Consider the following 23,638-nt stretch of genomic DNA (forward strand, 5'->3'; position numbering starts at 1 on the left):
TTTGCGAAAGAACAATGTTTTCCTGTAGACTAGGTTGGAGGAATTTCCTCCAATCCTGTCTATTAAGCTAACATGTCTCAGAAGCGGATGCCTAAACTTTGTTCAAACCATTTTTCCATCCTCCTTGATTGTGGAGGAATTCAAAGCGGTGGAAGATATTTCAAGTTGAAGAATATGTGGTTGAAGGCAGAAGGCTTTGTGGGCAGAGTAAAACGGTGGTGGTCTTCCTATCATTTCCAAGGCTCCCAAAGCATTGTTTTGGCTCACAAACTTAAGGCCTTGAAAGCTGACCTAAAAGTCTGGAATGAGCAGGTGTTTTGCAATGTGGAGAATCAGAAAAAGAATCTCTTGGAGGAGTTAAATGTTCTTGATGGTTCAGAGGAAGAGAGAAGGTTATGTGACGAAGAGAAACCGAGGAAAGACATAGTTAGTGGTGAGTTGGAGAGGGCAACCTTGTTGGAGGAAAAAGTTGAGTGCACTGAGTTTTTCCATCAAGTGGTTAACTCGAATAGGGGAAACAATTCCATTGAATCACTGTTAGTTAATGGATCAGTGTCTTTTGATCAATTTGAGATCAGGGAACACATTGTGCTTTCCTATAATTGTTTGTCTTTAGAACAGTTTAGTTGGTGGCCCAAGCTAGATGGCCTTGCTTTTGACTCCATTGTTGAGGAAGAGGCCAATTGGTTAGAGAGACAGTTTGAGAATCTGAGGTGTTGGACATGGTGAAAGGTATGAATAGTGATAGGGCGCTGGACCGTAATGGTTTTACTATGGCCTTCTTCCAAGCATGTTAGAATGTGATTAAAGATGATGTCATGAGGGTTTTCCTTGATTTTCATGCTAGATGTAAGTTTGAAAAAGCCTTAATTCTACTTTTATTGCTCTCATTCTGAAAAAGCCCGAAGCGGTTGATGTTAAAGATTTTAGACCTATCAGTCTTGTGAGTGGGATTTATAAGATTATTGCCAAAGTTGTAGCCAACAGATTGGAAAGGGTTGTAGAGAAGATTATTTCAAAGCTATAGAATGCGTTCGTCAGTGGTAGGCATATTCTAGACGCCGTCCTCATTGCTAATGAATGCTTGGATAACATGATCAGATCTGGTGCTCTTGGTGTACTTTGCAAACTTGATATTGAGAAGGCCTAAGATCATGTCAATTGGGAGTTTATTTTGTACTTGTTGGGGAGATGTGCTTTTAGGGAGAAATGGTGTAATTGGATAACACATTGAATTTCTTAGGTGTGCTTTTCTATTTTGGTGAATGGTACCCCTTCCGGTTTCTTCAATAGCTCCCGTTGTTTGAGACAAGGGGGATCCTCTATTTCCTATGTTCTTTGTCATTGTTTTGTGAGAGATCCATGACTACAATTGGTTGATTGGTGTTGATTAGCATCCTAAATTGTAGTCATGGAGAGTTGGTGTTTTGTGGAGGCTAAAACTTTTGTGTTATCGGTGGTAGAAGGAGTCTCGGTGGTTAGAGTGGAAGAAAGGAGGAGTTTCTCTTGGTTGGTTTTTTGGGGGGCTCAGAGCTTTGATTGGTTGGTTTCAACGATGGAGAACACGCTGAGGTTTCTGGGGGATAAGGATTTTGTCAAGTCATTCAGGGAGGGGTCGAAGGTTCTCATTGTTAGGAGAGGTGGTAATCTAGTCGGTAGATTCCTTGAGGTGCAAGTCTACATAGTGGGTGGCTGGAGAGGGATAATTTTGATTCCCGAGGGTCGTGAAGGGTGGGGCTGGAGCCTTTTTGTCGTTGAGTTGGGTAAGGTTCTTGCTTTTTTCGAAGATTCAGTAAGGCTTGGGTTTGTTTATCTGTCTTCGGCTTTAAAGGAGTCTGGGAAATTGGTTGAGACAGGGCTGGTTCAGTGTTTTGCAATCATCGGACGGGCGGAGTCTTTTGTCAAAGTTGTTGCACCATCTTATGCGGTGGCCCTACGTCCAGCGACCGAACTCTCAGAGCTGGAGAAGAAGACGACGCAGTTAGGGGAACCTCTGGGTAGGACTGCTGTGCTACAGAGACTGTGATGGGTCTATCTTCGTCTCACGCACAGCATGGCTCTGCTTTTCGAGGCAAGCTTGCTTGCCATTTTGGTGATAATCTCATGGGAGAGAGTAAGTTGACAAGAAATAGGGTGTCTCATACTCTTCTTTGGGAGTGGAAGTGCCAGCTCGCCAAATTGAAGGATGAAGTGTACCGAGCTCTGATTAGTGTCTTTGAAGGGCTTGAAATGTGTGGGCCTTGCTTTAAGCCCAAAGTTGCTAGGCGTAAGAAGAGGAGGAAGCGCTGGGCTCAGTAGTTTTTTTCAAAGTCCAACTTACACGTCCTGAAGTCTGGAGATTCTGCATTGCCGGTTATACTTCCGGTGAAATGTTTGGCTCCGGCGATGGGGTCTGGCAATGTTGGGACTGTTGGGTAGTCTCCGGCAAAGCTAGAGGACGCTGGTGGTTCGGTTCTGCCTCCTTCCCTTGCTGTTCCTATTTCGCCATACTCTTCTCCTCTTACGGAATTGTTTTCAGGGTTAGTTCCTTCCGGTGTTCGGATTGTTGGGTCGCCTCCGGCCAAGACAGAGGACGTCGGTGGCGCGGTTCCACCTTCTTCCTCTGTTGTCCCTTTTCCGGCGAGTTCTTATCCTCAGCCAAAGATGGATTCTGGGTTAGTTCCTGCCGATTTTCAACCTCTGCCGGAGACAGCCTTGGGCTCGGTAGCGTCTTTGGTTTCTGCTGATAAAGCTTCGGTGGTTTCTGGTGAAGCTGTGACTGTTTGGGCTGGGTTGGACTCTCCGGGTGCCTTTCCCGATGGTGCTGTGCCGAGTGCCGTGTTGCCTATACCCATTTTCAGTCCTCAGAGCCCTCCAGAGGACTCTTTGGTGGCTGTGCCGTTTACTCACACATCCCTCGAATTTTCTGAGTTGGGGCAAAGGAGTTGTATGGAATTGGATTTGTTTCTGGAGGAGGAACCTATTCCTTTGTCTTGCTGTCCAGCAGACAAGTTTGGGGGTAGTCTGGGAAGCGGTATTCAGATTGGGTTTTGCATTTGGTTCAGGAGTTCAATCATTTGGTGGGGCTTTGTGCGATGGTTTCAAAGGACGAATTTCAGCCTTGTTTGAGGATATTGTAGCTAGAAATGATGAGAAGGAAGAGGGTCCTAGCTTGAAATTGGGCAATAAAGGTACGAGGGAAGTGAACAGGTTAGCTTGTTCTATTAATTATGACGCACACTGTGGCAGCGCTTCTCGTGGCAGGAGCAAGGGGAGGGTGCATAGAGGTCTGTTTTGAAGCCTGAAATTCTTTCTTGGAATGTTAAGGGGTTGAATGAGGGTGGTAAGCGTTTGAGAGTTAGAAACCTCATTAGGCAATGGAAGGCGGATATTATTTGCTTACAAGAAACTAAATTGGAGATTATTTCTAACAACATTGTGAGGAGCATGTGGGTATGTGAATTTGTTGATTGGTCTTATTTAGCCTCTTGTGGGGCTTCTTGTGGCATTCTGCTTATGTGGGACATGAGGCTTGTAGAAAAGATTGAAGAGTACGTGGGAGAGTTTGTTCTTGCCTGCTCTTTTAGAAGCGTAGCTGATGACTTTTCTTGGGCCTTCGCGGGGTCCTTGTAACGACGCTACTAGAAGGTCTCTCTAGGTTGAGTTGGCTGGCCTTACTTCTTGGTGGGAGCTGCCTTGGTGCATTGGGGGCGATTTTTTTTTTGATAAGCAAGTAGTGAATTTTATAAAAAGCGAAAAGGCGCCTCTAAGCATATAGGAAGTATACAAAAGCACACCAAAACAGGAAAAAGAGGGGAAGGGGAAAAAACATCCGAAAAACCCAAACAGAAGGAAACCCAAAAAACCCCTACAAAACCAGCCCACAAAACCCCAAGACTAATACATCACATTAGGCTGCTTAGCCTAGCCCCTACTAGAACCAAAACCTCTAGCATCATAATTAATCGAGCACTCTAAGTTCTTCACTTCACGACTCCCTTTAAACTTAGAAGCGGAAACTGAAGCCTCTAGACGATGCTCCGCATCAATTAGAGTCATGAAGTCTAAAAAGCCCTTCACATTCCCCTCGTGGGAGACCCCTAAAGTATTAACACAGAAGCTAAGATCAATCGCTGCCCCGGGAGGATCACCAATCTCTTCAAAACCACCTCCCCGCGAAGATTTACCCACCTCTGAGAAAGACATTAAAGGCGGGCACCCAAGCACAGACTGGACCGAAGAGAGTGGAACCACTCCCACTTCTGACGGAGGAAGAGCCACGCCGCTTGGGAGAAGGAAGCCACGCCGAAGGGGCTGATAGCCCTCGTCTTGAGCAGCCGAAGACTTTGCAGGAGCTGACAAGGGCTTGGAGACAAACCCACAAAGCGGCTTGGAAAGCTCCTTAGGAGCACTGAAAGTCTCAAGAGCCTCTTCAAGCAGATGCTTATCCAATTTGCCAACCTTGTTCTTCCGAGAGTATGTAAGCACCGACTTGGATTTCGACGGGTAAATAGGCGCGCCAGACTCTGACATCACAAGGAGGGAGAAACGCAGCCTTTCACCTAGAGCATCCGCGCCTGAAGAGCAATCGCCGAGAGCTGGATGAAACCCAAAGAGAGCTGGAGAAGGAGCCATCTCAGACGAAGGCGACAAAGGAGGTTCCCCACCCAGAGCTGACCTCACCAAAGCAGAGACACCAAAGCCCTCGGAAACAGAAGTAACGGCCGACGACGACACGTTAGAAGCTTCAAAACTGGACGGAGAAGATGACTTTTCCCCGAGAATCTCCGTGGCAGAAAAAACCGGAGGAAAGGGATAAGAGCGCTCTTTTAACTCCGGAAGAGAGGCTGAAGAAAAACCCACAACTTCCGGCGCCGGGGCACCCAAGCCCGAAGGAACAGAACCCATACCCGCGTCAAAACCATGAACCAGAGTTAACCCGCATTTCTTAGCCTTCTTAAAGTAATCCACTCTTCTAAGACCCGACTTACTGGTCTTTTTAGAAAAAGACCTACAGCCCACCCTTCTAGACCTAGCCCTAAAATGCATTTTGCCCAACCCAAGGCAACAATTAGTCCTGCCCATGCTCTGCTTCAGCCCATTAGAGGAAACCCAGCCCAAATGAGACCTATGGGCACAAGCCCAAAGAAGCCACTTTTCACAAATATCAAGAAGCTTCCTGAATATCCCCAACTCTTGCACTGCAACGTCACCTGTAGCCTTAGCAGCATCGACTGCATCCCTCTTCTTGGAACACGCAAGAAGGTCTTTACCCAGAGGACTGGGAGAGGAACTCTCCAGAGCACAGTAGTCGCCGCAAGGCCTTTACCCAGAGGACCGAAGGATGACCTTTCCAAATCGTAACAATCCACCGCCTGCCGGAAGGGCTGCCGCTCCCGATCCGGCGAATAGATCTTCTCCACCTCGCACCAGACCGCCGCCGCCTTCTGAACCAGAGGCTGGCCAACACCCGGCGAGCCCACCACCTCTGCGAACGACAAAACACCCGCGGCCTTGACCAAACTCTTCCCCACCGGGACGCCACTAAAAGAAGACGACACCACCGAGGTACCAAAGAAAGCCAACACTTACTCAACTCCCCGGAAACTCGCCCCCAACCCCGCCCGTCACGGCCTTCAGGGAAAACAATCATCCCTCTTCGACCACCCACAGCGTACACCGCCACCTCCAAGAACCGGCTGGAGCTATTCCCACCTCTCCGAACGATGGTCACCTTTGAGCCCTCTCTGAAAGATTTAACAAAAATTTCGAGACCCGGGTTTTGCATCACCTCTTCCACCATCGACAGTAACCAAGCAACGCATCCCGAGCCCAACTGAATCCACCCTGAGAATCCTTTCCTCTTCTCCGCCACCCTCAGCTCAAATGACCCTTCCACCACCGAGAAGATGAAGGACTTAGCCTCCACAAAGAACTGGTTCTCCATGCCCTACCTCACACGACAACCCTCGAAGGGGTTCGCAACAGCCCACCGCCACGCCTCACATGGCTGAAATCCAGAGAGCCGACGTTCTAAAACAAAGACCTTTGAAGGTATTGTGAATAGGGTAAGGAAGAAGCTCGATGGGTGGAAAGAAAGGTTTTTGTCTCAAGTAGGGAAGGAAATACTTTTGAAGGCAGTTTTATCAGATTAATACCATACGATGACACTTATGGGATGGCTAACACCAAAACGCCATCACAAAAAATCTATGTCGTATAATGCATAGACAACACAAAGGGTAGGCTCTTCCAGATGGTAATATTAAAAGATTGGGGGCGATTTCAACGTCACTCGTTTTCCAATCGAGAGATGTTCGCCTTAGTGTCGCTATGTTGGAATTTTTTGACTTTATTTCTGAGTAGGGTCCTATGGATCTTCCCTTAGTAGGAGGGTCGTTTACGTGGTCTAATAATCAGGATATCTCCTTTTGGTCTCGTTTGTCAATTTGGACTGAATTATAAATGGAATATTAGCGAAAGCAAGAGAGAGAAAAGAGACATAAATTTATGTGGTTCGGTCTATGACCTACGTCCACAGGGTAAAGCTTAAAAGGTTACATTGTACTCATTAACTTGTTTATCTACAATACAAATGTCCCTATTTATAAGGTTTAGAGTAAATACTAATATGGTATCCAAATCCCCATGATTTGATTACAATTAACCCGTAAATAGAGAATATTACAATATCAACCAAATAAGGAATATACGGAAAATATATTATATTTTTCATATATTCTAACATTGCCCATCAAACTCAAGATGGAAGATTCTGAACGGGAACTTCTCCCCCTAAAACCGAAGACCAGTGATGAAGTCTGACAGGCGTTGACTTTGCCTGAAACTGAAAAATGAAAGATCTTTTTCTTTCTTCTCTTGTTTCTCAATCTTCTGCTTCTTCTTCTTCTTCTTCCTTCTTTTTTTTTTTTTTTTTTTTTTTTTTTTTTTTAAATAAACGAAAACTTTGAACGGGAACTACTCCCCCTGAAAACCTTGAACGAGAATACTCCCCCTGAAAACCTGAACAGGGATACTCCCCCTGAAAACCTTGAACGGGAATACTCCCCCTGAAAATCTTGAATCACCGATCAGAACCGGCCGCTCACACAGCCAAAAGACTCCAACCTACTACCTAGAACCGGCCGCTCACATAGCCAAAAAACTCCAACCTACTACCCAGAACCGGCCGTTCACACAGCCAAAAGGGGACTTCCTCATTCGGAACCTGCCCACCAAAAACACCAAAATCGGCCGCACCACAAGACCGCACCAAACGTCACGTCTTGTACATGCATTTATGGTAAGGGACTTCTTTATTCGGAACCTGTCCACGCCAACCACGTTCACCGTACCACAGACGCGGCTTCAACCGCACCACGTGTAGTCACAGCAAATCACAGCACCCACTACACCAACGCCGCACCCAGAACACTCGCTACCTTTCCACGCGAGTACCACACCACAAAGCACCACAGCCGAACATTAACAAAACCCCATAGGATGGAACATCAACAGCACCACCCATTGCCTGATTCACCCCACAGCCAGCACCAAAATGCACCCCACAACACAGGATCTCGAGACTGCTCTTCTCATTGCTGGCTTCAACCTGGACGAGCCCAACATTGACCTTCAACTGAACAGGATCTCCACGCTCACCAGAAATTCACGGTAAGCCACTCCAGAAATTCACGACACCCACGAGAATAACATGCCAAACAGAAATTCTCATAGGAATTCACTACAAACTCCTTCAAAGAAACACAAAACCCGACCCCCCCCCCCCCCCCCCCCCCCCCCCCCCTTTTTTTTTTGGTACTGGGGGATCTCTCTAAACAAAACCCAGAAACCAACTGCACCAAAACGCCACAAACAATTGCCGGTAGCCAAATCTTCAAAAAAAAAAAAAAATTGCCCAGAACCAGAGATCTGACCAGATTCGGCCAACAGCACCGACAACACCCCACAACCTCTGATTGACAACCATTAGAACCAACCCAACAGAATTGCCGATGAGAACCGCTGAACACCAGATCCCAGCAGCCACACCACAGACCGCTGGAAAAGCTGCCGGAAAGACGCCAAGACTGCACAGAACCGTCAGAAACGCTCCTGTCCACCAAACCTCAAAAAGAATGTGCACACCGAACAGCAACTGAACACTAGAAATCCATGCTCTACTAGAATACACCAAAGGAAAACACACCAAATCAACGCCGACAGCCACTAGAAAGAATAACACGCCGACACCGAACATAATAACCTTGCTGTCGACGCCAAAGCACAAGACTGCCGAATGGTTGGCTCACCGCACCAACCAGAATCTATACTGAGAGCTTCTACCGAGGGTTGTTAGACTGGAGCTCCGAGAGATCACGTCTCTCTCCAGGATCGCAGCACCAGAATCACACAGCCCAGAATACCACACTTGAGAAGAATGCCAGATCAGATCACCGAAAAAATACTAGACTGGAAATTCGCAATAGAAACTGTTGTTACCCACAAAAAATACAAATAGCTCTCTGATCACGAACTGCATCTTCAAAGTCCACGTTCCCCCAGTTCATGCTTTGCCTACTCAGTCGAACACCCCCGATCACAGACAGAAAGCCCACCAGAAATATCAACGCTTCCCTTGAAGTTGCCGACGACCCAAAAAAATTTACCCAAAAAAGACCAAAAAAAAATTGCACCCCACAGGATCCTTAATCGCACCCTTCCAAAAAAAATTGCGTCAACACGTTGAACAGGATTCTCCAGAATCCCACCACACGTCGCATGCTAATACCCACTAAACCACACGTCCCACAGAGATACACCGACCACCCACAACACCTAGAAAATTGAAAAAAAACTAGAAGAACCCTGATTTAGATGATTTTGGCTCTGATACCATGTCAATTTGGACTGAATAATAAATGGAATATTAGCGGGAGCAAGAGAGAGAGAAGAGACAGAATTTACGTGGTTTGGTTTATGACCTATGTCCACAGGGTAAAGCCCAAAGAGCTACATTGTGTTCATTAACTTGTTTGTCTACAATACAAAGGTCCTTATTTATAGGGTTTAGAGTAAATACTAATGTGGTAACCAAATTGCGATGATTTGATTACAATTAACCCGTAAATAGAGAATATTACAATATCAACCAAATAAGGAATATACGAAAAATATATTATATTTTCCATATATTCTAATATCGTCTTAATAGGTTCCTTGTTTCTCCAGATTGGGAAATCAAGTTTTCAGGTTTTCTCCAAAAAAGGCTTCTTAGATTGTGCTCTGATCACTTCCTTATTCTCCTTGATTGTGGGGGTTATTCATTGGGGTTTTCGTCCGTTCATGTTTGAGAATATGTTGTTAAAGGCTGATGGGTTTGTGAAAAGGGTGGGACTTTGATGGTCGTCTTATCACTTTCAAGGTTCTCCTAGCTTCATCTTTGCTCAAAAGCTTAAGGCCTTAAAGCTTGATCTTAAGAAGTGGAACAAGCAGGAGTTTGGTAACGTGGAGTTTATTAAAAAAGCTCTTATGGAAGAGTTGAGTGCTCTTGACAGATTAGAGGAGGTTCGTGTTTAACTTCTGAAGAGAAGGAGAGGAAATGTTTGGTTATTAGAGATTTGGAGAATTCTATTCTTCAGGAGGAGATTAGTTGGAGACAAAAGTCAAGGGTTCTTTGGCTTAAAGAGGGCGATAAATGCACTAAATTTTTTCATCGGGTAGCCAACTCGAACAGGAGGTTCAATGCCATCTAGTCTCTCTCTATCAACAACTCTGTTTCTTCTGATCAGCCAATTATCAAGGATTATGCTTCTCAGTTCTATGAGACCTTATTTGCTGAACCGTATAGTTGGCGGCCTAGATTGGATGACCTCGCTTTCGACTCTTTGGATGCGGTTGAGGCCTCTTCGTTAGAACTTCCTTTTGAGGAGAGAGAGGTTTTAGAGGTGGTTAAAGGCATGAACAAAGATAAGGCTCTAGGTCCAGATGGGTTCTCTATTGCGTTCTTCCAAGACTGTTGGGATGTGATCAAGGCTGATATTATGGGGGTCTTTCAAGACTTTCAAGCTCATAGCAAGTTTGTCAAAAGCCTTAATGCCACTTTTATTGCTCTAATTCCGAAGAAGTCTGGGGCTTTGGATCTTTAAGATTTTTGGCCTATTAGTTTCGTAAGCAGAGTTTACAAGATCGCTGCTAAAGTTTTTGCGAACAGACTGAGAAAGGTTGTGATGAAGATTATCTCAAAATCTCAAAATGCTTTTGTGAAAGGTAGGCAAATCTTTGATTCAGTTCTTATAGCAAATGAGTGCTTGGATAGTCATCTCAAATCTAGTGAACCAGGGTTGCTTTGCAAGCTGGATATTGAGAAGGCTTATGATCATGTTCTTATCAAAAAAAAGAAGGCTTATGATCATGTCAACTGGTATTCCTTGTATATGCTGAGAAGATGTGGTTTTGGGGGAGAAATGGTGTTCTTGGATAGTGCATTGCATCTCTTCGGTGTGCTTCTCTGTCTTGGTGAGCAGCACTCTGTCTAGTTTCTTTAGTAGCTCTCACGGGCTTAGACAGGGTGATCCTCTGTCTCCTCTTTGTCATTGTTATGGAGGCTCTAAGTAAGTTACTCATTGCTACTGTCCATAGAGGTCTTCTTTTAGGTTTCTCTATGGGTTCTAGTCGCTCTGAGGTGGTTAACATTTCACATCTATTGTTTGCAGACGATACTTTGGTTTTTTTTGTGGGGCTATCTTGACCAGCTTCGTTTTCTTCACATGTTGTTCTTGTACCTCGAAGCTGTTTCAGGTTTGAAGATTAACTTGGCTAAGTCTGTCTTGGTTCCAGTGCGCTATGTGGATAATGTGGATGGTTTGGCTAGCATCTTGGGGGGTGGAGTTTGTTTCGTATCATACTAGATTTATTTTAGGACATGAGTCCAGGATCAGATTTTGGCATGATGTGTGGTGTGGAGAGATGACCCTCAAGGAAGCTTTCTTGGTTTTATATGGCATTGCCCGTGACAAGGATGCGCTTATTGTAGCTCACTTGCTTTCGGGGAATGGTTCCCTTTTTCAGTGGGACGTCAGCTTTATTCGAGCAGCCTGCAGCTGGGAGGTGGAAATCTTGGCTTCCTTCTTCACCTTGCTGTACTCCATTAGAGTAAGTGAAGGGGAAGACAAGCTTTGGTGGACTCCTTCTCACAAAGGGAAGTTTGATGTTAGTTTTTTCTATAAGGTCTTTGCTTGCAAAGAGGAAGCTTCTTTCCCTAGGAGAAGTATTTGGTGGACCAAGGTTCCCTTGAAAGTGGCTTTTTTTGCTTGGTTGGTGGCGCTAGGGAAGATCTTTACCTTGGATAATCTTAGAAAGAGGCATGTCATTGTGATTGATAGGTGTTGTTTGTGCAAAATGAATGGAGAGTTTGTGGACCACCTTCTTCTTCATTGTGAGATTGCTCGTGCCTTATGAAATGCCATTTTCAGCCGCTTCAGTTTGTCTTGGGTTATGCCTCTTTGGGTGATCGATTTATTTGCTTGCTGGTAGACGGGTGGTCGCTCTTGGAGTGTTGTAGTGTGGAAGATGGTTCATTCTTGCCTTTTTTGGTTCCTGTGGAAGGAACGGAATGATAGAAACTTCGAGGACAAAGAAAGGACAATTGAGGAGTTTAGAACTTCCTTTTTTTAATTCTTTGTTCTCGTAGATTGCTGCGTTCCTAGCTCCTTTAGTGATTACCTTTCATGATTTTCTTGTTCTTTTTTCTTCTCTGCCCTAGTCGCTTTTCTTGTATGCTCCCTGTGTACTTGTCTGCATTTTGTATTTTTTAATGATATTTATCTTACTTATCAAAAAAAGAAGTTACGGAGGCTCTTAGTAAAATGATTTTTGCTACTGTTAATGGGGGCTTTCTTTTTTGGTTTTTCTGTGGGGTCTAGGAACTCTGATGTGCTTCATATCTTTCATCTCCGGTTTGCATATGACACTTTGATTTTTTGCGGGATTGTGCGCCTTATTCTTACGCTTTGAAGCTGTATCTGATTTGAAAGTAAATCTGGCCAAATTAAAGTTGGTTCACGTGGGTAATATCCATAATGTTGATAGGTTGGTTAGTATTCTGGGTTGTGGGGTATCTTATTTGCCTTTAAAGTATCTTGGCCTTCCTTTGGGAGCTTATTTTAAGGCCAAGTCGATATGGGAGGGTGTTATTGAGAAGATTGAGTGTCGTTTGGCAGGGTGGAAAATGATGTACTTGTTTGAGGGTGGAAGGATTACTTTAATCAAAAGTACCCTCTTCAATTGCTGGTGTTGCCAATCGCATAGAAAAGCTACAACGAGATTTCTTGTGGATTGTACTATGGGATGAGTTCAAATTTCACCTGGTTGGTCCAAAGTTTGTTCTCTAATTTCCAAGGGAGGTTGGGGGTCTAAAACTTGCTTTTGTTCGACCGTGTTCTTTTGGGGAAGTGGCTTTGGCGCTTTGGGCATGAGAGAGATTCCTTATGGAGAATCGTAGTGGACACTAAGTTTGGTAGTTCGTCTGGGGGGGGGGGGGGTTTATCAAGAGGGGCTTGGGTAAGTTTTCTGGTCATTCCAAATTTGAGGTGAGTGATGGTTCCAAGATTAAATTTTGGCATGACTTGTGGTGTGGGGATTAGACACTGAAGGAATCTTTTCCGGTTTTGTATAGTATTGCCCGCACAAAATATGCTTTAGTAGCAGATTGCTTGGAGTTATTAATGGTTCGCATCAGTGGAATATAAGCTTTATTAAAGCGGTTCATGATTGGGAAGTGGATCTCCTTACTTCGTTTTTCTATTTGTTGTATTCTCTTAAATTGAGATAGGGAGGTGAAGACAAGCTACATGAGCTCCTTCCAAGTGAGGGGATGTTTGATGTAAGATCTTTCTATAACGTCCTTGTACCTCATGAGAGCACCCCTTTCCCTTGGAAGATTATTTGGTGGCATAAGGTTCCTTTGAGATGCGTATTTTGCTTGGACAACCGCCTTAGGGAAAATTCTAACTATGGATAACCGAAGGAAACGAAATGTCATTGTGGTTGGCTGGTGTTGTATGGGCAAAAGTAGTGGGGGTGACTATGGATCATCTTCTTCTTAATTGTGAGATCGCAAGTGCTTTGTGGAGTGCTATCTTCAGTCGTCTTGGGTTAGCCTGGGTCATGTCTAGAAGAATAGTATGTTGAAGATGGGTGAGGGGTAGTCCTCAGAGTGTAGTTGTGTAGAAGTTTGTTCCTGCTTGCCTTTCGTGGTGTGTTGCAGGGAAAGAAATTATAGATATTTTGAAGATTGCGAGAGGACGTTGGCGGATCTAAAGTCTTTCTTCTTCAAAACTCTTTACTTTTAGACAGCTGCATTAGATTTTTATATGCCCATTTTTCATGATTTTCTCAACTTTCTTTTTTTTTTTTTTTTTTTCTTTCTAGTTAGGTGTTTCTCTTGTATATTCCCTAAGTACTTGGGTTAAGCCTTTTGTGCTTTTAGTGATATTTCGTTTACTTATAAAAAAAGTTAAACTGACAAGTATTCAAAATGCATGTGAGAATGACACGCTCTGTGAAAAATGTATGTGTCATTTTTGTCATTTAGCTTGTAAAAGTCCTAAAGGATGAAATGAACCAAATAAAGCTTGAAAAAGGGAAAAATTGTGGGGGACTTGGTGTCAGAGTCGGTCCTCATGGTTGATCCAGCGGGCCAGTGGTTTTGTACTGTTTTTGAAAAGGAACTGCCATTGAGGATTATCATATCATTTTAGGCAATGTTTCACAGTCGAACCGGTCTGACCAGCTGGTCTGGTCCATTTCTAAAACAGTAGGCATATACTTTTGAGTCTCATCTTAAGTTGTTAGTCTGCAATGCTCCAAAATATATCCTATGTTGCTTTTGATTGGTTGATATTCTTCTCAATTAAACATAATTTGCCTTCCTCCATTTGTTAGGTTTTGCTTCAGTCTTCTGTATATTATTGCCATCCTTAAGAGCCTTCGCGTAAACCATTTGACCAGCGACATTGCAACAGTCGTCTCATTCTCTTTTTATTTTTGTTGGATGATGGTCAATGAAATAATTTGTTTACGTATACCTCTGCATTTACCTACTTGGATACTAACTGCTGTCATCATTTTTATTTTGGTTCAAGCCATTTTGGACTATTGGAATTTAAAGGAGAGCTGGCTGACTGAATAGCTTTTTCCAGATGTTTGTAGGTGTGGCAGCATCTCGTGTTAAGGATCTTTTTGCTAGTGCCAGATCATTTGCACCTTCCATTATTTTTATTGATGAGATAGATGCTATTGGTAGCAAGCGTGGTGGGCCTGACATCGGTGGGGTAAGATAATTTAACCCCATGATTTATAATTATGTACTTTTAAGTACATGGTTACTGATATCATGACTTTGCGGTGGTTTTTTGTTTCATGTTTTCTATAAATGCTATTTCAACTATTAAACTAAATGTAGACTTGCTTATGTGATATATTTTCTTTACATTTTTATTTTATATGCATAATCTTCTTTGTTCTTACAATTGTGGGGAATGGTTGGGCTTGAGACATGTTTATTATTGAAAATGGTATTGTAACATTTTTTACAGGACTTATCTCTTGTATCTAAGAAAGATCATTTCTCCCTGGAGTCTAGAAGCAAAAATGTCCTTTAAGATATAACAAGTACCATCTCCCCCTCTCCCTTTTTCCTCCCCCTACTAGCGGTGACGCGTGTAGGCGCGTCCCGCTAGAGCTTGATTCTGGTTCATTTTTGCTGGGTGCAACAGATTGGTTTTCTCTGATTTCTCCTTTTCCGAGCTCGCCTGGTTTTGGTTTTTGGCTGGTGCCGCTAAGGGGCTGTTTTCATGGGTATGTCTCCATGGTGTTTCTTCTTGTAGCTCTTCAGACTTGGCAAAGATGGATCATTGCTTCTCTTGAAGCTAATTGTTTCTCCTCTTCAGTGAAGGCAGAAACGTCTGAACTTCGCTTGGAGTAGAGGAGGAAGGGGTTTTGTGGGTTCATTTTTTTGGGTCTCCAAGGTTCAACATGGTTGATGGCCACTGTTGAGGAGGCTTTGAAGGCTCTAGTGAAGGACTTCGTCAAGTATTTCCGGGAGGATGTCAAAGCCTTGATGGTCCGAGGGGGTGGTAACAAGGCCGGCCACTACCTAGAGGTGGTAGCCTATGTTGAGGGTGGTCAAAAAGGGGCTATTTGGCTCCCTAAAGGCCGTGAAGGTTGGGGCTAGTCTTGGGTTGTGGGTGAGTTGCGGAAGATGCGTACTTTTCTCGGAGCAAAGGCTTGGTCGCTGGTTTCTGAGACGTCTACATCGGAGGAGATACAGAAGGGGGGTGTTTCATCCAGTCGTCTGGGTGGGGTTTCTACATCCTTTGCGGACGTGGTTCAGGGGGAAGCTTTTTTCATGTCAAGCATCCTGGGCGGCGGGGTTCGGAGTTAAGAGCTATGTGGGTTGGATTTGCTTTCGGAGGCGTGGTGTAGGGTGGTCGAAGACGGGAGAATGGCAATGAATTGCTATGATTTAGAGGAGCAACTGCACGGGTCGATGGAGAAGAATTCGAATCTAGTTTGCTTCCATGGCGGTGGTGAGGCTAGGAAGAAGAAGAAGTTAGGGCATTATTGTTTGTGGAAGAAGCTTCTTTAGTGGCTTTGGGTTGCGTTGGACCGGGTTTCAGTTTTTGGGTTCAAGAGTGCTGGGCTGGGTCTGAAGCCGAAACAAGGCAATCTGGCTGGGATTAAGGCCATGGTGAAGAATATTTCTGCAGGCCCCGGGTCTTCTAACACCCCCCCCCAGCGGTCACCAGAAGTACTGTCTTCGGCGCTGGCACTAGTAAATAATGTTGTTGGGCATTTTTCTTTGGGTGCCTCTTCTTCGGCTATTGCTTGCTCGGTTTTTCAGTCCTCCGACGTGCTGCCTCTACAAGTATCCTCTTCTTCTTAGTCTTGCATCACCTCCTTTTAGTCTTTTTCAGGGGCGGCTGAGTTGGGAAAGAGGTTGTGTTCCTCTTCTCCTGTGTTGTCGAACTTTAAGCCGTTCCAGAAATATTACCGGAAGGCTAGGGAAGCTAGAGAAGTGCAGATGGACGAGAATCTTTTTGCTGATTCTATGGAAGCTTTGAGACCAGCTCAAGGGCCGGGGTTTCTATCTCTGCTTCCGAGTGATCTAGCTGAGAAAGTAGCTGTTGTGCTTCTAGTGCAGGATAAGGGTAAGTCTCCCTCTCCGGTGAGGGGTTTTCTTTGGTGGGGATTTCTCAACCTGAGCCTGGTTGTCACTCATAAAGTGTCGGTCGTATCTGCGTTGACTCCGGTTGTTAAGGAAGGTGCGTCGACTCCGGGTTCTCCTACCGCCATTAAGGGAGAGGATTTCAGGGTGAATGGTTCAACCCAATCTCAAAAGTGGTCAGTAGGTTTTGGTCCATCTAGGGAGGTGGTTGCATGGGAACAGGGCAACAAGGTTTAGGATGGGGAGGATGGCGACTCTCCTTACCCTTTAGGTGTTTTACCTCCCGATTTGGCCTTTGATTGGGAATTGGATAGTGATGAGGATATGGATCCGTCATTGGCAATTTTGGAAGCTATTGAAGAGGACTTTCATCAGGGAGTTAGGGCAGTGCGTCCAAAGACCTAAGGTAAGAGAGAAGTTTTGAATCTGTTAAGCTCCATCAACTATGGTGATTCTAGCGCGTCCTCCTGGCGTAAGAAAGGTAAGGCACACATGGTGTAGGGTTGGGGTCTTCCAATGGTTTTGGGTTTGAGGGCTTGGGTTTTTTAGGGTTGTTGGGTTTTTTTTCTTGTTGTAGGCTGCTTTGGCAATTCTTGTGTACTTAAGGGCGCTTTACGCTTTTATAAGAAAACCTTTATTGCTTTAAAAAAAAAAAAAAAAAAAAAAAAAACATTTTACAGTTAATCTTTGGGCCCTTGGAGGGCCTGATTTGCATACACAATATATAATGTACTGGAATTTTAAACCATAATTACACTTTTAGCTGTTGATATCTAGGCCTATGGATAGCCTGATCCACATCTGCAATATATTTAATTTTAATGGAAATTGTAGATCATATGAGTTATATATGTTTTAGGGGTGTTCATTGGTTATGCCAAAGAAGGTGGTTGACGTTTGTTTTAGCTGGAAAGAAGGTGATAGAACTAAAAACCATTATGCTCAAAGCTCTTTATGTTTGGATGGCCGCCAACAACTGTTCTCGTTTCTTTAATTTGTTAGAATTTCTTGATGTGTTCTTCTTTTCTTATTTGGGTGTTTCTTTTGTATATTTTTTATGTACATTGGTTACACCCCTCTGCACTTCTTTATGTGATTGGATTACTTGTAAAAACAAAGGGGTCAAATCTATATAAAGCCTTACATGGATTTATGAGGCTACAAAATTAGGCATCCTGATGGAGAGGAAGATGAGAATGGGAAGGAGAGAAGTGTGGGTGGGAGATTTTGGTCCTCAAACTACCAAAATCTTGGGAGTAATTTTTTTTTTGAAAATTCCCCCATAAAGTTATCGAGTTCCTTAAAGTTTCTTGCAAATCTGTTCTTTTGATCGCAGTTCTTAGACCTGGTCTAATAAACAACAGAGAGTAGAATCTGAAAAGGGAGGGAGGGAGGGAGACATGTCTCAATACTCAAAATGCCCAATATATCATTGATAAGAATCCCATTTTTTCAGTACATTGAGCACATGTGTATTAGGACTATCATTCTAGTAGTATTAGAACTCCCTAAATTTGAATAGTAAACTAAATGCCTAATGAAACACAAATAAATACTAACTTGGACTCAGAAAAAAAAAAAAAAGGGTCGAGACACTTTGAAACTACTAGAAAATCCTAGACTCAACCCAATCAGCAAAATACCCTTGATTTCTTGGAATTTCAAAAAATTACAGATCTACTCCTCATTACAAATCTAAGCATAACTAATGAAATAACTACCCAAATTAAGAACTGATTTCTCCCCACAAGAAAAGCTCTTAGGTTGCAAAACCTGAAAATCACTCTGAAAAATAGCAAAGTTGAGGAAAGACAGTTATTTGATGAGTTGAATGTTCTTGATGGTTTTGAGGAAGAGAGATTGTTATGTGATGAAGAGAAGTTGAGAAAAGACATAGTTATTGGCGATTTGGAGAGGGTAAGATTGTTGGAGGAGATGAGTTGGAGGCAAAAGCCGAGTAAGCTTTGGCTTGGGGTGGGGGGGACAAATGTACAAAGTTTCTCCATGGAGTGGCTAACTCAAATAGTAGAAATAACTCCATTTAGTCGTCGTTGGTAAATGTATTAGTTTCCTCTTCTCAAACTGAGATACAAGAACTCATTGTGCTTTCCTATAATAGATTGTTTACCGAACAATTTCGTTTGCGACCAAGCTTGATAGCCTTACTTTTGACTCTATTGATGAGGAAGAGGCCTCTTGGTTAAAGAGACCATTTGAGGAGAGTGAGATGTTGGAGGTTGTGAAAGGTGTCGGACCTTGATAGTTTTACTATGGCTTTCTTTCAAGCGTGTTGAGATGTGTTTAAAGAAGATGTTACGCGGGTGTTCCATGATTTTCTTACTAGAAATAAGTTTGAAAAAAGCCTTAATGCTACTTTTCTTGCTCTCATTCCGAAGAAACTTGGGGTCGTTGATGTTAATGATTTTAGACTGATCAGTCTTGTGAGTGGGGTTTATAAGATTATTGCCAAAGTCTTAGCCAATAGATTGAAAAGGATTAAGAGAAGATTATTTCAAAGCCCCAAAATGCGTTTGTCAAAGGTAGGAAAATTCTAGACTTTGTTTTTATAGCTAATGAATGCATGGATAGTAGGATCAGATATGTTGAACTAGGTATGCTTTGCAAACTGGATATTGAGAAGATCTTTATGATCATGTCAATTGGAAGTTCTTATTGTATTTATTGAGGAAGTGTGGTTTTGGGGAGAAATGATGTAATTAGATAGCGTATTGTATTTCTTTGGTGCGCTTTTAGGTTTTGGTGAATGAAACTTGTTCCCTTTTTTTTAATAGCTCCCGTGGTCTGAGACAGGGAGATCCTATATCTCCTCTGCTATTTGTTATTGTAATGGAGGCTCTTAGTAAAATGATAACTACTACTGTAGATGGGGGCTTTCTTTCAGACTTTTTTGTGGGGTCTAGGGACACCTGTGCACTTTTCACATCTCTCATATCACTGGTGCGCTTCATATCAGTGGCTCATATCATTTCAGACTTTGAAGTTAATCATAGTGGCACACGATTGGGAAGGGGATGCTTTTGCTTCATATTTTAATTTGTTGTATTCTTTTAGATTGAAACAGGGAGACAAGCTACGCTAGGTCCAAGAGAAAGATGTTTGATGTTAGATCTTTCTATAACATCCTTGTACCTCATGAGAGCGCTCCTTTTCCTTTCGATGAGTATTTGGCGGCGTAATGTCTTGGCATAATGTCCTCTTGATAGTGGCATTTTTTGCTTGGACAGCTTCCATAGGGAAGATCTTCACCATGGAAACCTAAGGAAATGGTGTGTAATTGTGGTTAACTGGTGTTGTATGTGTAAGAGGTGTGGGGAGACTGTGGATCATTTTCTTCTCCATTGTGAGATTGCTAGTGCTTTGTGGTATGCTATCTTCAGTCATCTTGGGTTATGCCTAGAAGAATCGTAGACCTTTTCGTTTGTTGAAGAAGGGTGGGAGGCAATCCTCATAGTGCAGCTGTGGAAGATTATTCCGTCTTGCCTTTTATGGTGCCTTTGGAGGGGAAAAAAATGATAGAAGTTTTGAAGATTGCGAGAGGATGGCGGTGGACCTAAAATCTTTCTTTTCAAAACTCTTTTACCACAGGATAAATGCCTTAGATCTTAATTTACTAAGTTTTCATGATTTTCTTGAATTGTTTTCTTTTTCTAGCTAAGTGTTTTTCTTGTATACTCCCTTGTGTATTTGGGTTGCGTTTTTTGTACTTTTGAAGGATATTTTGATTACTTGTAAAAAAAAAAAAAAAAAAATGGCAATTTGACTCTTACTCAATGGCTACATCACTATGAAGCTATGTTGACTAGAGATATCCAAATGTGATTTTTGTGGATGCTATAGCATTCGAACTTTAGAATATGCACACGGTTTTGCATATGCTAGCTTATGTTTTTCACACGAGCAGAATATGTATACCAGTAAAAAGCTCCAGACTGCCTTCACATCCTTGCTTGTGTAATTGCTTATATATAGGGTGGTGCAGAAAGGGAGCAAGGTCTGCTTCAAATACTGACTGAATTGGATGGATTTAAAGTTTCCACATCACAGGTATGCTTTTTATCCTCTCCTGGAATGGAAATAAGAGATTATCTGGTTTGACTGCCATACTTGGCCTTTTCAGGTGCTGGTCATAGGCGCAACAAATAGACTGGATATTCTTGATCCTGCTCTCCTGAGGAAGGGTCGTTTTGACAAGATCATAAGAGTTGGTTTGCCATCGAAAGATGGTAGATTGGCCATATTAAAGGTATTTTGCTTCATGTGTTTATCATTATCCCATTCCTTGCTGCTTTTCTTACCTGTTTTGAGTGTTTCCCATGGCTAAAGCAAAGAACACAGCTGTTGCAAAAACCGGAATTTTAAACACAAAAGAAAACAAAAGGAGAAAATCATTCTAGCTTTCTTTAGATTCCCACAGGAGTGTTGTCAATCCCATCCCATAACTGTCTGTACCAGCCAGTTTTATACTGTTTATAAGAAAACTATCTAAGATTTCCTTGTATCAGCAACAGCTCGTTACTACCTTAAACTCTATTATATATATATATGAGCTTGTAAATATAAATAAGTGAAGAATAAAATTGGTATATAAAAAGCATACGATCAAAAAGGCCTTGATCTATGAGGATGACTTGATAAACTTTCTTGTTTTATATGTTTGAAAGTTCAACTTTTACACTTATAAAAAAAAAAAAAGAGTTATCTTTTATGAGTGTAATTTTACCACTGGTTTCAGTTATTTTTGTATGTAATAGTTTAACAAATAAGAATTATTTTATGCTGTCAAACCCGGAATGGTTCACTAGTATGGTCCGGTGCCCAGTATATCACGAGCCAATAGATAAATCAAGATGCTGTCTGCTACAGTATTGACAACATTGTCTCAAAGTCCTTTGTGGAAATTTAATTTTTCTAATCTTTGTTTGTGTGAAACAGGTGCATGCTAGAAATAAGTATTTTCGTTCCGAGGAAGAGAAGGAGGCTCTCCTTAAGGAAATTGCAGAGCTTACAGAAGATTTTACTGGGGCAGAGTTGCAGAATATACTGTAATTAATTCTTACTCCATTTATCCTTTGTCAACTCAACATCAGAAGTTAGAGCTTGATATTTTCTTCCATTGAATGACAGGAACGAAGCTGGAATTTTGACTGCCCGGAAGGATTTAGACAACATTGGACGAGAAGAGCTGCTAGAGGCTTTGAAAAGGGTCTGTTGTGTGCCTTTCCTTCCCTCTTTTTATTACTGGGAATTAAGCTCTTTTCCTTACATGTGTAATCAGTGTTGAGTTTGGAATAATGCATTCTCATTTTCAGTCCACTGTATATTGAACAATTTGCAGCAAAAGGGCACATTTGAAACAGGCCAAGAAGATAGTAAAGAAATTCCAGATGAATTAAAATTGAGATTGGCATACAGAGAAGCAGCAGTTTCTGTTCTTGCATGCTATTTCCCAGATCCCTACCGCCCTTTCACCAAGGTCAATTGTCATGTTATCTCATTTGGTCCAACATATTTTCCTTGCCTGGAAACTTGGTAAACTCATGCTTGTACATAGCTTTTGCAGACAGATATAAAATCCATCCATAGCCGGCCAAATATGCAGTATACTGAAAATCCAGGAAGAGTTTTCTCCAGAAAGTCAGATTATGTGAACTCAATTGTGCGTGCATGTGCTCGTAAGTTATGAAAGTTTTCCAAATAATCTTTGATAGCTTCCTGGAGCTTTTGTTTTTCTGGCGTATTATTTCTGTGTTTTTGTTTAGAATCTGATGCACGCTTTTCACTTTTATGTAATAGAATACATAGATGTAGTCCCTTGAGAATCTTTAGCCGAGTTCCAAGAAGATCGAACTTGTATTGGACAGATAAATCCATTCCTTTAACTATGTTTCCAGAAGCTATAAATCTTTGGCAATTTGTTGATTGTCAATTTTCTGCATGAAATATCCCTTTTGGGTTTCAATGCATATGAGGCTTTCAAATACAGTACTATGTTTCTATGTGATTTAAGCAATCCTGATTAGTGAGTAATGGTGCTTTGCCGAATATGTTATTCTTGTGTTTTTTTCTATTTTGTTTTCTGGTAAATGCGAGTATTTCTCACTGTTGCCCCAATTTGTAGCAAGAGTCATTGAGGAGGAGATGTTTGGCGTTGACAACATGTGCTGGATCTCTGCAAAGGCTACATTAGAAGCTTCAAAGCTTGCAGAATTCTTGATCCTGCAGACAGGAATGACAGCATTTGGGAAGGCATACTACAGGATTCAAGGTGATCTTGTGCCAAATGTATGTTTGAGGAATCCGGCTCATAAAGTTCCAATTTTATATGCATTAATTTTGAACAAGAGATTTTCTGAACTGCTTGTATATAGTTCTGTAACTTGTAATTATGATAACAGCTGGCAGCCAAGCTTGAAGCACTTAGAGATGAATACATGCGTTATGCCATGGACAAATGCTCATCAATATTGAGAGAATATCATTCAGCTGTAGAGACAATCACAGGTCATGTTAGTTTTTGATTCATTTATTTTTTAAAGTGGGCAATCCCTTGTGTTTGGTTGTCAGTTGAACTGTGGTCATCTTAGTTTTAGAGCTTAAATGTTCGAGTGGAATTTCAATTCGTTGTTATAAATCCACATTATAAACAATTTGCATTTACATATAGTTGATATTGACAAAAGTTTTGAGGACTATGAGAGATCGTCGGCGGAGCTTGAGTCTTGTTTCTTTTTTACTCTTTTTACTTGGACAGCGGCATTTGTAGCTCCTTGGGAGCTTAGTTTTCATAATTTTCTTATTATCTTCTCTCCTCCTACCTAGGTGTTTTCTTCTGTATACTCCCTATATACTTGAGTAGCGCTTTTCACTTTTAATGATAATTCGGTTACTTTTAATAAAAAAAAAAATATGTAGTCGATATTGACATGCTGCACACTTTCATGTTGGGCAGATATTTTACTTGAGAAGGGAGAGATTACAGCTGCAGAAATTTGGGACATATATAATGAGGCTCCACGAATACCACAGGTATTTCTTCAATTTAGGAAAAGATTGATGACTTCCCTTTATGTACTGTGGTTGTCATTGGATCTAATTAAAATTTCTGTTTATTAGATGTGGTGTGTTTTCAGTTCCAGAGGGAAATTTATTCTTTGAAAAAAGTATACATACCTCCCTCAAACTAATTCTCAATTTGCAATGTGCCTCCCGAACTAAAGATTGCATCAATGTTCGCCTGAAACTACCAAAAAGTTACAGTGTACCACTTTTGTCCCGCAAAAAGACAAAAATCCCTTAAATTATTTTTTTTCAGTGAGACAAAAATGCCCCTAGAAATTTGGAAAAAAAGAAGGAAAAAGAAAAAGCTGTGGGTCTTGTGATAGACCCATGGTGGCTGTGGGTCTGTCACTA

General features: G+C 42.2%; 1 protein-coding gene across 2 annotated transcripts in view; it reads left to right on the forward strand.

Annotated features, from left to right (window-relative positions):
- Positions 1 to 23,638, forward strand: part of LOC133857692 (probable inactive ATP-dependent zinc metalloprotease FTSHI 4, chloroplastic) — a 44,778-nt gene that overhangs the window by 9,030 nt on the left and 12,110 nt on the right. The window contains exons 5-14 of one of the 2 annotated variants that reach the window (XM_062293000.1): positions 14,181 to 14,312; positions 20,198 to 20,272; positions 20,346 to 20,471; positions 21,161 to 21,270; positions 21,353 to 21,431; positions 21,564 to 21,701; positions 21,789 to 21,900; positions 22,347 to 22,493; positions 22,624 to 22,729; positions 23,178 to 23,254. In XM_062293000.1, the coding sequence (XP_062148984.1) occupies positions 14,181 to 14,312; positions 20,198 to 20,272; positions 20,346 to 20,471; positions 21,161 to 21,270; positions 21,353 to 21,431; positions 21,564 to 21,701; positions 21,789 to 21,900; positions 22,347 to 22,493; positions 22,624 to 22,640 (936 nt within the window). In that variant the 3' untranslated portion in view covers positions 22,641 to 22,729; positions 23,178 to 23,254. Of the gene's footprint in view, positions 1 to 14,180; positions 14,313 to 20,197; positions 20,273 to 20,345; positions 20,472 to 21,160; positions 21,271 to 21,352; positions 21,432 to 21,563; positions 21,702 to 21,788; positions 21,901 to 22,346; positions 22,511 to 22,623; positions 22,730 to 23,177; positions 23,255 to 23,638 lie in introns of those variants that run through there. The other variant, XM_062292999.1, reaches the window with a different exon arrangement.

Source organism: Alnus glutinosa, chromosome 14, assembly GCF_958979055.1.
Source record: "Alnus glutinosa chromosome 14, dhAlnGlut1.1, whole genome shotgun sequence".
NCBI lineage: Eukaryota > Viridiplantae > Streptophyta > Magnoliopsida > Fagales > Betulaceae > Alnus > Alnus glutinosa.